The sequence below is a fragment of the Pteropus vampyrus genome, unplaced genomic scaffold (genome assembly GCF_000151845.1).
Source record: "Pteropus vampyrus isolate Shadow unplaced genomic scaffold, Pvam_2.0 Scaffold2, whole genome shotgun sequence".
NCBI classification, from domain to species: Eukaryota; Metazoa; Chordata; class Mammalia; order Chiroptera; family Pteropodidae; genus Pteropus; species Pteropus vampyrus.
The window spans coordinates 4377873-4391326 of NW_011888783.1; the positions used below are offsets into that span (position 1 = coordinate 4377873).

A 13454-nucleotide genomic window follows, 5' to 3' on the forward strand; every position below is an offset into this window, starting at 1 on the left:
ATACATCTATAGCTATATCTACATATTTTTAATGTAGCCTAGTGTTTAGAATTTATTGGTGTGTAGTCAGACAAATCTGTGTTCAGTCTCCTCTAGATCAGTCACTAGCCCTGTAACCTTCGAGAAGTCTTGTTAACTACAAAATGTATCAGCGCGCACAAAGCTTCTTGGGAAAAAACGCCCTTTACGCTAATATTTATTCCTGAGTTAAAGAGTGACGCCCTCTAGGGCAATAGCAGCCGACCCTGACGACGGGACGCTGGCACCGTGTTGATGACATCACTTCCGGGGCGCCAGGTTCGGGGTTTCTTGAGTCTGAGAAAGGGCCGTGCACCGTCTTTGCAAGGGAGGAGGCGAGTACTCGCTATTAGTGTTCACGAGGCAGGTGGGTGAATTGCCCACTCCTCCCCACTGATCCCGTCCGGGCTGCACTTCTCACAGCTGTTCTGTGCGAATAGGGCGATCATGTCTAATCCCTGGATGTCCTTCGCCCCAGTGGAACAATAAAAATTTATTTGCTCTTTTTCCATTTTGTCTATTAGCATGGTAGAGAAAGGGCCTACTTAAACATTCAGAAAGTTTTAGAACGGGTGATATGAAAGCTGAAACTAGATACATGGTAGTGTGGAAATGTAAGGGTGTTTTATGGATAGACTGCTGTTATTTGGGAAAATAGGATTTGCGGAGATCCCGGTTATAAACCTATGGCAAAAGGGTGGATTAAATTCGAAAAATTGTAATTCATGGGTAAAATAGGTATTAAACTGCAGTCGTTTTAATTGAGATATGGTTCTTTTAAAAAGAGCTTTATGAGAACACTTTTTTCTAGACTACTAAATCTTGTTTTGTGTATGTTTTATGTGAACTCTTGTTTTCCAACCAAATGATTAAATTTTGTTTTGAAAGATGTTTCCAGGAAATGGACTGCATTTATTTTTATGTTCTGTATTCCCGTTGTTTGATTTTTAAAACCACAGTTTGTCTTAATTTTAGCTGTCAAAAAATAAATAGCACTTTCAAGTAACTATTGTACTGTGATGTTAGCTGTTTTATAAAGAATAATGGTTTGGTAAGAACAGCATGAAAGTAATTGTAATACTAAATATTTTTATATCTGATTTCCTTGTTTTCTTCTTTAAAGAGCATTATATTCATTCATACTGTTATGTATATTGTGTAAGTTGTTACATAATTGTATAACAGTTTGCTACCGCCTTTAGAAATTTTTGCTAACTTTAACGAAATATTCCTGTAATTTTATAAAACTGTGTATTGAAAAATAAACCAAGCTTTAAGAATTTGCTAGACCAAATGAGTGAGTGGCTGATGTCAGTTCCAAATACGTGTGTTTTTTCTAATTCTTTTCCAGGAATTATCTATAGAGTAAGTATGCTGATATTGAATAAGACAGCAGGAGTTTTTTCTAAACCATCAAAAAGGAAATTGTATGAATATTTAAGAAGTTTTAATTTTCATCCTGGAAAAGTATTTCTTCATAAACTAGTATTGGGAATTGAAACCAGTTGTGATGATACAGCAGCTGCTGTGGTGGATGAAACTGGAAATGTTCTGGGAGAAGCAATACATTCCCAAACTGAAGTTCATTTAAAGTAAGTAGACAGTATCTTGGTAGTTTCCACTTTTTTTTGGAAAAAGTAAAACGAAGTAATTCTTTTGTATTTATCATGCATGGAAGTTAAATTTTAGGAGCTAATTTCTTTCTTTGTATGTGCAAAACCTGCTAACTACTGTAAAAAACATTAACCTGGCTTATTTAAGGTTCTCACTTGGTTTTTAAGGCTCTCCAGAATAAGGTCCCAACCTTAACTAACCTGGTCGCCAAAAAGAAAGTAAGCTCATTCTCAACTCAAATATTTATCCATGATTTTCCCTCAGTAATGCCTTTTCTTCTTTTGTCCACCTGTGTGTTTCATAATCTCAACTGAAGTCCTAGGAAAGAAAGCCTGACTTGACTTTTAGCCTGTGTTAATCACCGAAAAAAAAAAAAAAAATCTTATTCACATTATACACATAACTCATGTTGGTACTTCAATAATAATATCCTGTTGTAATAAAGCACAGAATGGTGCAAGGTTTATAAATTCAGATGTTTTCAGAGGATCATCAGGTGGGTTGCATAAGTAAGTGGACTAGATATAAAATGAAAAATACCTGGAGGAGGTCACTAGTCAGCTCTAGCCAATTATTGCTATGCAGGAATATAAGCCCTATATTGTTTGATCATCAGAGTTTTCAAGAGAAGTAGAAACCAGAATATTACTGTAATATCTCCAGATTCTAGCAAATTCAAAATATATTAAAATACTGTACAGATCAAATATGCTTTGAAGTGATCAATTTACAATAACTGACTAGTGAGAAAGGTTGGTATTTTGAGATAACAGACCTGTATTTGAATCATGAATTGGGCACTTGGTATTGGCTTGGTATAGGCAAGTTCCATATCCTCTCTGATTCTGTTTTTACATCCATAAAATGGGAAAGATACCTTCTTTATAGGATTGTGAGCAGTATAATAGAAATAATATAGAATGTTATAATATATGCAGAGAGGCAGAGTAGGCCTCCAAGGGTTACATCCTATGTGAAAGGGACTGTGGTGGATGTCAGTGAAGCACAGTGAAGTATTAAAAAGTATTTGCCTTCAAGAAGCTTAATCTAATTTCTGAAACATGATATATAGTTGACCCTTGAACAACACGAGTATGAACTATGCAGGTCCACTTATGGGTGGATTTTTTTCAATATATTGGAAAAATTTTTGGAGATCTGCAATAATTTGAAAAAACTAGCAGATGAACTATGTAGCCTAGAAATATTGAAAAAATTAAGACAAAGATATGTCATGAATGCATAGAATATATGTAGATACTAGTCTATTTTATCATTTACTACCATAAAATATACACAAATCTATTATAAAAAGTTTAACTTTATCAGAATTTATATACTTAAGACTATACATGGCACCTCTTGCAGTCAAGAGAAATGTAAACCAATATAAAATGCAATATTAAGTCATAACTGCATAAAATTAACTGCTGTACATACTGCACTACTATAATAATTTCGTAGCTGCCTCCTGTTGCTACTGTGGTGAGGCTAAGTGTTGTGGGTATCTACTTAAAATGCCTTGTGATGCTAATCACCTCCATATAAGCAGTTCATCTCTCCAGTAAATTGTGTATCACAGTAAAAAGTGATCTCTTGTAGTTCTTGTGTATTTTTCATCGTGTTTAGTGCAATGCCATAAACCCAAAAACCTTGGATAACACCATGAGATCCATACGAAGTGTTACCAGTGATGCTGAAAGTGCTCCCAAAAAGCAGAGAAAAGTCATGACATTACAAGAAAAACTGAATTGCTTGATATGTATCTAGATATGCCCACTATTTCACAGTAAATGAATCCAGTGTAAGGACCATTATAAAAAAAGAAAAGGGAATTCATGAGCTTTGCTGCAGCTACACCAGCAGGCATGAAAACCTTGCACTTTTTAAGAAATACCTTTTTATCTCATTTTGAAAATACAGCTTTTGTATAGGTGCAGGATTGCTATAAGAAAGGTATACCTAGAGACTAATATGATTTGAGAAAAAGCAAAGCCATTATATGACAACTTAAAAGAAAAAGGAAGGTGAAGGATCTAAAGCCAACAAAGGATAGTTTGATAATATTAGAACAGGGTTGGCTTTAAAAATGTCAAGATAGCAGAGGAAGCAGCAGATGAGTTCCCAGTTATTAAGAAAATCACTGAAGAGAAAGGATATCTGCCTGAACAGGTTTTTAATACAGACAAAAGTGTCCTAATGTGGGGGCTAGGGGTGGGGGAAATGCCACGAACGAATGCCACGAACAACATTTATTAGTAAGGAAGAGAAGCAAGCACCAGGATTTAGGGCAGGAAGGGATAGACTGACTCTATTTTATGCAAATGATAATGATCAGCACTGCCCTTATCTATAAAGCTGCTAATTGAAGAGAAAAGATAAACACTAGCTATCAGTCTTTTGATTGTACCACAGTTAGAAGGCCTGGACATGTAGAACCTTTTTTCTGGATTGGTTCCATCGCCTTTGTCCCTGAAGTCAGAAAGTACCTTCCTAGTATGAGACTGCCTTTTAAAGTTCTTTTGATATTGGACAATGTCTCTGGCCACCCAAAAACCCATGAGTTCAACAACAATGGCATTGAAGTGGTCTACTTGCCTCCAAAACAACATTTCTTATTCAGCCTCTAAATCAGTGGGTCATCAGGACCTTTAAGGATCATAACACATACCACAGTACTCTATGGAAAGGATGTAACCCGGCTAAAGAGAACATCATGAAAGGATGGCACCACTGAAGGTGCCATTGTTGCTATAGAAAAAGCCACGAAAGTCATCAAGCCCAAAATAATACATTTCTGCTGGAGAAAACTGTCTAGATGTTGTGCATGACTGCACAGGATTTATAACAGAGCCAATCGAGGAAGTCATGAAAGAGATTGTGGATATGGCAATAAATAATAAATAAATGTTGTGTGTGTAAGGGGGTGAAGGGTTTCAAAACATGGATCTTGGAGAGTTAAGAGCTAATAGACACCACAGCAGAGGAATTAACAGAAGATGACTTGATGGAGAACCAACCAGTGCCAGACAGTGAGGAAGACATAGAAGCAGCAGGACATAGAAACAGCAGGATGTAGAAGCAGCAGTGCCAGAAAACAGACAGACATACAATCTGATAGAGGGGTTCCGATTATTCAAGACTGCTTTTGATTTCTTTTATGACATGGACCTTTCTATGATATGGGCACTGAAACTAAGGCAAATGGTGGAAGAAGGATTGGTACTGTATGGAAACATCTTTAGAGAAATGAAAAAGCAAAGAAGTCAGACAAATGACGATGTATTTCCATAAAGTTACACTGAGTGTCCCTGCCTCTCCTGCCTCCCCTTCCACCTCTCCTCCCTCTTCTGCCTCTGCCACCCCTGAGTCAGCAAGACTAATCCCTCCTATACCTTCTCCTCAACATTCAATGAAGACAAGCGTGAAGACCTTTACGATGATCCACTTAATGAGTAGTAAATAATCATATGCCGTAAACTCATCTGTTGTGTGTGTGTTTGAGTGTCTTCCTGTGAAAATCTATTAACTATGGCAAGAACTGTATGAGACTTTTCATATGTCATCATCATCATCACCTAAGTATTCACTGTGTAGAACATCATGTACAAGACTTGTATTGAAGTGGATAGCCTTTCCTTACATAGGCATAAGGTGAGTGATATTTAATATAAAATTAATAATGTATTAGTTTTCATACTGTTTTATAACTTTGTTTTCAAAGAATTACATTACTGTACAGTGTATGCCTCTCTCTCTTTCTCTTCCTCTCTCTTTCTCTCTCTTCCCCAGTTGAAGAAACTGTGTATCAGCCTAACATCACAGGTAAGTGGTTTTTTTAATGTGATAGTGTTTCTAATACGGTATGATGAATATGACCATAATACTGTATACCAGAAATATTTTATAACAATTCATTTATTATTGTATAGGTTAGGCTACCATGAAGCAATCATATTGATTACACTAGACCATAAAGCAATCATATTGCTCTTTTGTTTTCAATGCATGAAATAAATACGGATTTATTTTTCAGGTTATCTTTTCATTTTTGATGTCTAGTGTTAGTAATACATATAAATCTACAGTATATTGTATTATATAAGACAATATTGATATAGGTATTGATAGATGATTCATCTTGTAAACAGGTGACAAACTTATGGTATCATTAAATACAGTGCAGTACTACTTTCTCTTCATTATGATTTTCTTAATAACATTTTTTTCTCTAGCATACTTTATTGTAAGAATACAGTATATAAATACGTATACAAAATGTGTGTTAATCGACTGTTTATGTTATCGGTAAGGCTTCTAGTCAAGAGGAGGCTATTAGTAGTTAAGTTTTGGAGGTGTCAAAGTTATACATGGATTTTTGGCTGTGTGTGTGTGCGGGGGGTTGGTACCCCTAAGCCCCCGTGTTGTTTAAGGGTCAACTGTATTAAATACTTATTGAATGCTCCTACTGAAGATTTTCATTTCTGTGTATAGAACTAGCATATCTTATAATATCAGTACTTGAAGTTTTTTTTTTTTTTTTTTTGAGGTTAGAGGTGCATCTTGCAGACCCTATATTTTATTGCTCTGCTTTTTTTTATTGTAAATCAGTCACATGCTGGCAAATTTTTTGCTAGTAACTTTGCCTCCTAATTCTTTACTCTTGACATTCAGAGTGATCATCCTCTGCTTGTCCTATGTGGAACAAAAAACAAAATTACCAACTCAGAGCACTGGATTCCCAAACTTTATTTCAGGATTGCAAGCTGTCTACTGTCCTGCTGTGACCTCAAGTGCAGAGTATTTAAAAATAAACTCATCTTCACAAAACTGTCTTCATGTTTCTGTTAGTATTTCTTTTCTCCCAGTCATTCCAGTTCAGTATCAGAATCATCTTTGATGCCTTGGTCTCCTTTCCAAGTAGTTATTAAAAATTTTCCAGGATCTCTGTCCCTTTCTTTTCATTCCCATAATCACCCAGTTTAAGATGGAATCATTTACACAAATACTTTTGCAATATCCTCTTTAAAAAAATCTTCCTATCTGCAGAGAGATTAATTTTCTTAAAATCTGGTTTTATCCTATCCTTTCCTTATTCAAGATTTCTTCCTTAGGATACTTCTTAAGATTATTTTGGTGACTTCCTTCATCAAACAAATCCATAGGAATTTATTGTGCACAATTTTGAATAGAAATATTACACCCTTAATCACTACATATTGAGTTTGTATAGTAGGCCACATTATAATACATACATATTTGGAAATACTTGACTTTTTTACTAACAGTTTAGCTATATAATGAATAATTTTAAAGCATGTCTTTAGCTATAAAATTATATCATTTTCTTTCTCTATTTTTACAATCTTAAAATTATTAAAACCTTTATTTTTTACATTTCTTTCAGAACAGGTGGGATTATTCCTCCAGTAGCTCAACAGCTTCACAGAGAAAATATTCAACGAATAGTACGGGAAGCTCTCTCTCTCAGTAAAGTCTCTCCAAGTGAACTGTCAGCAATTGCAACTACTATTAAACCAGGACTTGCGTTAAGCTTGGGAGTAGGCTTATCATTTAGCCTACAGCTGGTTAACCAGTTTAAAAAGCCCTTCATTCCCATTCATCATATGGAGGCTCATGCACTTACTATTAGATTGACAAATAAAGTAGAATTTCCTTTTTTAGTTCTTTTGATTTCTGGAGGTCATTGTCTATTAGCATTAGTTAGAGGAGTTTCAGATTTTCTGCTTCTTGGAAAGTCTTTGGACATAGCGCCGGGTGACATGCTTGACAAGGTAATTATTTAAGAATTAATTTCTCCATTCTTTTTTGTTAAGGTATCAATTTCATTCAATTAAATAGTAATAAATGCACTACTACCATTCATCTAAATATTACTGAGTGATATATTAGATTGAAAAATGTATGTACAGTAAGACAAAAAGAGTAGTACCTGGTTTATAAAAGATTTTTTCTTACCCATTCCAAATAAAATGATAGGAGGTTTACATCAGCACATAAAGACTCAAATGGTTTGCAGTTATGTTTTTAATCAAATAGGGTGATATCTGTGAAAGAGTTTCGTAAAGTATAAAGCACTATAAAAATGTGAAATAAGAGGATATATAAAGGTAACAAGGATAGTAAAGATGTCACAATTGCTAACACCACCAACATGCAGATTTCTTTTTCCCTTGTTCTAGAGTCCTAAGAGCCCACTGCCATATACAAAAATCCTGCTGCTAACAGCTGAAATGATTGAAAGAAATAGAGCAGTTTCTTATGTTTGAAATTCATCATTAAGCAATCATTCATTGTTCATTTCAAACCTATTTTCCATTCCCGATAGAAGAGCAAAAGTATATAGGGAGGCAGTGATTGGACACTATTGATCAGATTGTCAGAAAGAGCAAGATTGTCTTTATTAACCACCAGCTATAGTCCATATTTGTAAAAGTATAGCATGTCTTATTTATCCAGGTTTTTGTTTGTTTTTTAGTAAAATTCATTTCCTTTGTATCTTGGTTTCAGAATGTGCAATTTTATGACTATTATACAAATTTTTGTTTTTGATAGGTAGCAAGAAGACTGTCCTTAATAAAACATCCAGAGTGTTCTACCATGAGTGGTGGGAAGGCTATAGAGCATTTGGCTAAACAAGGAAATAAATTGCATTTTGATTTCAAACCTCCCATGCAACGTGCTAAAAATTGTGATTTTTCTTTTTCTGGACTTCAACACGTTATTGATAAGACAATAATGCAAAAGGAAATAGAGGAAGGTATATTTCTAATTAGTAATGTTGGACAAATAAATAATCTTGGATTGTGCCTAAAAATACATGCTCATTTCTGCAGGTATTGAGAAGGGACAAATCCTGTCTTCAGCTGCCGACATTGCTGCTGCAGTACAACACACAATAGCATGCCACATTGCAAAAAGAACACATCGTGCTATTCTGTTCTGCAAGCAAAGAAACTTATTATCTCAAAGTAATGCAGTACTGGTAAGTTTTCTCATCTCATCTTGGAATAGTAGTAACACTTTATAGTATGTTAGTTCCAAGACCTTACTTGATCCTACGCATAGGGTAAAAAAGGTCTTTATACCCTATTCCAGCCCTGACAGTATGAAATAGGCAGAATAAAAACTAACAGCCATTTCTTGTACAAGTATGGCAGCTTAATGGAACATCTGTGTGGCAAAAAAGTCTAAGGCTGCATCTTCTCATTGAATTTAAAAGAGGGTTTACAATAAGAAATGAAATGCAGTTAACTGGTATTATTTTTAGAAAAACACTGATTTCCTTCAGATTTATATTTCTTTGATGAAATCCCTTTAATGTGTTTAAAAGTCTTGTAAACTTCTAATTTAACTTAATTCTTTTGAAAATTATAAAGTGAGAAAATATTTAAATGATGTTAGAGTCACAAAATGGAATATTAAATGAATATCAAAGATAATAATTTTTTAAGAATTATGTAGTTTTTTTAGGAAAAAATGCTTATAAGTGAAAACTTCAGTCTAAAATATGCTATATTTGTCATTTTTAAAAAGTTAGAAAATATACAAAAATAATAGTACTAATTATATATACTGATATTGAAATTCTTTATTTTTTTTTCTTCTGCAGTTTTTTTATTATGTAGGTATGTCACTTGCCCATTATCCATTTATCAAAATGTGATATTTTCTTATTGTATAATGCTGCCGTTTTCTCCAAGTTTAACTAACAGGTTGGCTTATAATCCATATGTGATATTTGTTAATTCTGGTCTCAATTCCTTCAGGTTGTATCTGGAGGAGTTGCAAGTAACTTATATATCCGAAAAGCTCTGGAAATTATAACAGATGCAACACAATGCACTTTGTTGTGTCCTCCTCCTAGACTGTGCACTGACAACGGCATTATGGTTGCATGGTAAGCCATGGGATGTATGTGCTTCGTGTATAATTATATAAATATTAATTGCCATTTCATCATACTAAATCTTTAAATCTTAGGCTACTTATTTTATTTTAATGATTCTTATTTAGGAATGGTGTTGAAAGATTGCATGCTGGCTTGGGCATTTTATACGACACAGAAGGCATCCGCTATGAACCAAAGTACGTAGTACCATTCATAATCTGTATGCAAGTTGCATTATAGAAGTCAAAGCCTGGATTTTGCTTTTATATATGAGGTTTTCATTGACATTCTGGTGGTACTTGAAGAAAGGTTACATTTTCTTTCATGAACCTAGGAGGCAGATCGCTTATAAGAAATATTTTTGCTACAGTATCAAAATCTTTTTTTGCTACAGTATCAAAAATTTGACAAATCATAGATTAGAAACAGATAGTGGGTAAGGGTGATAAATTCCTTCATTGGGACCAGAATGGAAACAATGTCCATGGCCTAGACTTTTTGCAGTGTCAAGACCATCTCAGGACCAACTAGTATGCTTAAGGAAAATGTGCAAAAAGCATTCAGGTGTGAGACGGGTTTGTGAATATATTTTACATGCAGCTGAAAAATGACCAAAGGATAGCTGTTTTCTGTAAACCTGTTTTAGCTCCCAAATCAAAGTTCCAAAGAATAGCTCGATTTTTCAGTTTGTTATCAAGTTCTGGTCTAAGTTAATTCTGGAATAGTATAAATAGTCAAGGATGATTATGTTTCATAATCTAACATAATCCTATTTTCAACATTGTTTCATCTGATGTTTTAAAACTTTTCAGCATTGTAGTCCATAACTGTAGCTACATGAACTATAGACCCTTATGGCTGATTATAAATGAACAGAGTTTAGTTAGTAGTGACAGAAAAAAACCCCTATGTTGATGGCCTAGCCTTTGGTAGAATATATTGTCTGATCCAGTGGTGACACTTTCTTTTGGCAGTGTTGAGGCTGGCGATGGTGGCTTCTCCAGGTTAGGGTATAATTGAAGCATTATACTGGGCAACATAGCAAAAAGCAGAAATCTTAGGCCAAAATTATTTACTGAAGAACAAAGAAAGAAGGTAGAATCTAAGACCTCTTCTGCCAGTAGTGACAAAGGAATATAGCAAAGGAACAAACCAGATTCTGAAACCTCAGATCAAAATCAATAGAAACCTGAGGAATTTCTAAAGTAGGAATGGATTTCTAAAGCAGGTTTGACTTTAGCTATATGGTAAACTATTTTCACCCTTTTAGCTTTGTAGAGAATTAAAAGGTATTTTTTGTTATTTTTCTATTTCATTTTAAGTTTTTATTTATTTATAGTATTTGAGAGTAGGATTATTTCTTTTAAAACATTTGAATCTCCAAAGTCATTGAATTGTATATATTAAATATGTATAGCGTTTTACATGTCAAATATACCTCAAAGTGGTTTTAAAAAAACCTCCAAGTTTAGATTTCTTATTATTGGAACTGGCATTTCTTCACCCATTATTCTCATTTGAGGTCCTACTGTATTTGTATGTATTCAAGAACTATCTCTACATATATTTAATACATTAGATACATAAATTGTTAGAGTTCTAAACAAATGGTCTGCAAATATTTGAAATAATGGGATTCGTTTGATTATGATGCAGATGTCCTCTTGGAGTAGATATATCAAAAGAAGTTGGAGAAGCTGCCATAAGAGTACCACGATTAAAAATGAAGATTTGATTTTTGCTTTTCAAAAAATCCCTAAAGGTAGTATTTCAACATTCAATTTTGATTTTTTTGTATATCAAATTGTAGGGGATACACACTATTAATTGTTCATCAAAGCTTTCTTTTGTTATTCCTTCTCTTATGATTGATGTTTAATCTTCTCTTCTGAAAGACTGTAATACAATATTATAGTATTATAAGTTTTTTTTAATCAAAAAAAAAATAAAACATCTAATGGGGTAAAGAATATACTGATACTGGGAGGTAGAAAAACAAACCTGCAGAAAGAAATAGAGCAATTCTGCTAAATCCTGGTCCTGTATTATACAGGCCTTGATCTTTTCCCCCTTTCTCATATCAGGGTAGTAGAAGATTTTCTTTTCTTTTCTTTTCTTTTTTTTTCTTTTTTTGCTTTTGCTGAAACATTAGCCTGACTTTTCTAATGAAAGGACAATTTTAGAAAGGGAACCAGGTAAAAGTCATGTCAAATCATAGAATTCTAAGTCAAGACAAGACAAAGGGTGACTTTCTCTAACATAATGTATATTATTAATTATAAAAATATATAGGTATCTTCTCTGGAGCAAATGGAATATACATACATTTCTTAAAACCCATCTGAGATTTTAAGAAGTATGACATACAGGTAATCTCTCATTGTGTATTGTACTTTTTAGTTGACCACATATATTTACATCTATTATTTTAGAAATTATATTTAAAGATTACAGTATATGAAATGAAAAGGGTTTTGTTTTGGTTTTGGATAATTTCCTTGGTATCTGAAACTTTGTACTGCAGATTTTATAATAGTTTTTTTTTTCTGCCTAGATTAAAGTAACTGAATGTAAGGACAATGCTACGGACTATTTATGTCCTTTGAGAGATTTGAACAATAGAGATTTATATTTTATGTCATCCATACAGGAGCAAGTTGTTAACTTTTTAGTCAGTGACTTATTTTACTGAGAAACTAGGAGGTAAAGATAAAAATCTAGAACGAAAAGATTTCTTATTTTAATCTTGCTTTAAGGTAACCTCCCTTTTGGGGGGATCATAGAGTATTGCTTTAAGATCATCCATTTTTAACCTCAAATAGAAATATAATTTATACGAGGGAACATATAGGAACAGCCAATATTTATAAAGCTTTGCGTTCTTTAATATTGAGGAATAAGTATGAGGGAACTGGTTCGTAAATATAATTTAAAAGAAACAATAAGTTTGTGAATTCACATTTTACATTTGGATTTGTGTTCTGTATTATGTGGATCTGAATTTAAAGAGAAGAAGTGCAATTATTTCCTGTGACTATTACAATCAGAGTACATATAAACTATGGGGAAAAAATCGACCAAAATTTCTTCCCACTATATCAAATATTATAAAATAGGGATATTTATAATCTAATTCTTAAAATTTCTAAGTATCAAAATTGTTCCAGGAACTATAAGCACACATAACAAAATTGAGTTCATGATATAAATAAGGGAAACTACAGATAGGAAGGAAGGAAGGAGGGAGGGAGGGAGGGAGGGAGGGAAGGAGGGAAAGAAGAGAAAGATGGAAAGGAAAAGAAAGAAAAGGAAGGAGATATACTCTATATTGGTAAGCATGTGTGCCAAAGTTAGCTTACAGTACAGGTAAGAGGCAAGTAATTTGCTGAAACTTTTTATATATTGAGGTCTTTCTTATCTTATACATGATTTTAAAAAATAAGAAAATGTGAGGTAATAAAAATAATCCTTATGGGGGCAGTGCTGTGCTATAGTAGGAGAACTACTATAAGTATTAGGAGTAGTAGGATAGGAGTAGTAGGATAGATAGGACAAGATACTCAGGAAATGCCTGCTATTGAATGCAAAAAAACCCTGATCCTCAACCTTGAAAATACTCAAAATACAGTCTTTAGCCCACCCGAAGCTAGTTGCAAAGCTCAGTTTACTGTCTAAAGGCTTTATTTTAAGGGTACAGAGGCTTAACATTTCCATTAATGTGAATTCTTATCCCTTAATGGTACTGAATAAATGACACAGTTTTTTTATCATTTGAATTATTTCTCCCTTTCTTATATAAAATATGTCATTCTTCCCCTTCCCGCATACAATTCCTATATTTTAGTCCATCCACCAGAAAATTGTGACTCTGAGCAATTAAGAGAATTTAGAATTCAGTCTGAAGATTAAG

General features: G+C 33.6%; 1 protein-coding gene across 5 annotated transcripts; it reads left to right on the forward strand.

Annotated features, from left to right (window-relative positions):
* The first annotated feature begins 9 nt into the window (after positions 1-9).
* OSGEPL1 (O-sialoglycoprotein endopeptidase like 1) lies at positions 10-13320 on the forward strand. 5 transcript variants are annotated; one of them, XM_023528873.1, is made up of 10 exons: positions 10-385; positions 1370-1383; positions 5425-5457; positions 6307-6478; positions 7045-7427; positions 8209-8413; positions 8490-8638; positions 9423-9553; positions 9670-9741; positions 11201-13320. In XM_023528873.1, the coding sequence occupies exons 1-10, from the start codon at positions 274-276 to the stop codon at positions 11277-11279; spliced, it is 1350 nt and encodes a 449-aa protein (XP_023384641.1). In that variant the 5' UTR covers positions 10-273; the 3' UTR covers positions 11280-13320. The 5 variants fall into 5 exon arrangements, with proteins under 5 accessions (XP_023384641.1, XP_023384640.1, XP_023384646.1 ...); XM_023528878.1 differs by lacking the exons at positions 10-385; positions 1370-1383 and adding exons at positions 1512-1610; positions 3991-5286; XM_023528885.1 differs by lacking the exons at positions 10-385; positions 1370-1383; positions 5425-5457 and adding exons at positions 1512-1610; positions 3991-5286.
* Positions 13321-13454: the final 134 nt, after the last annotated feature.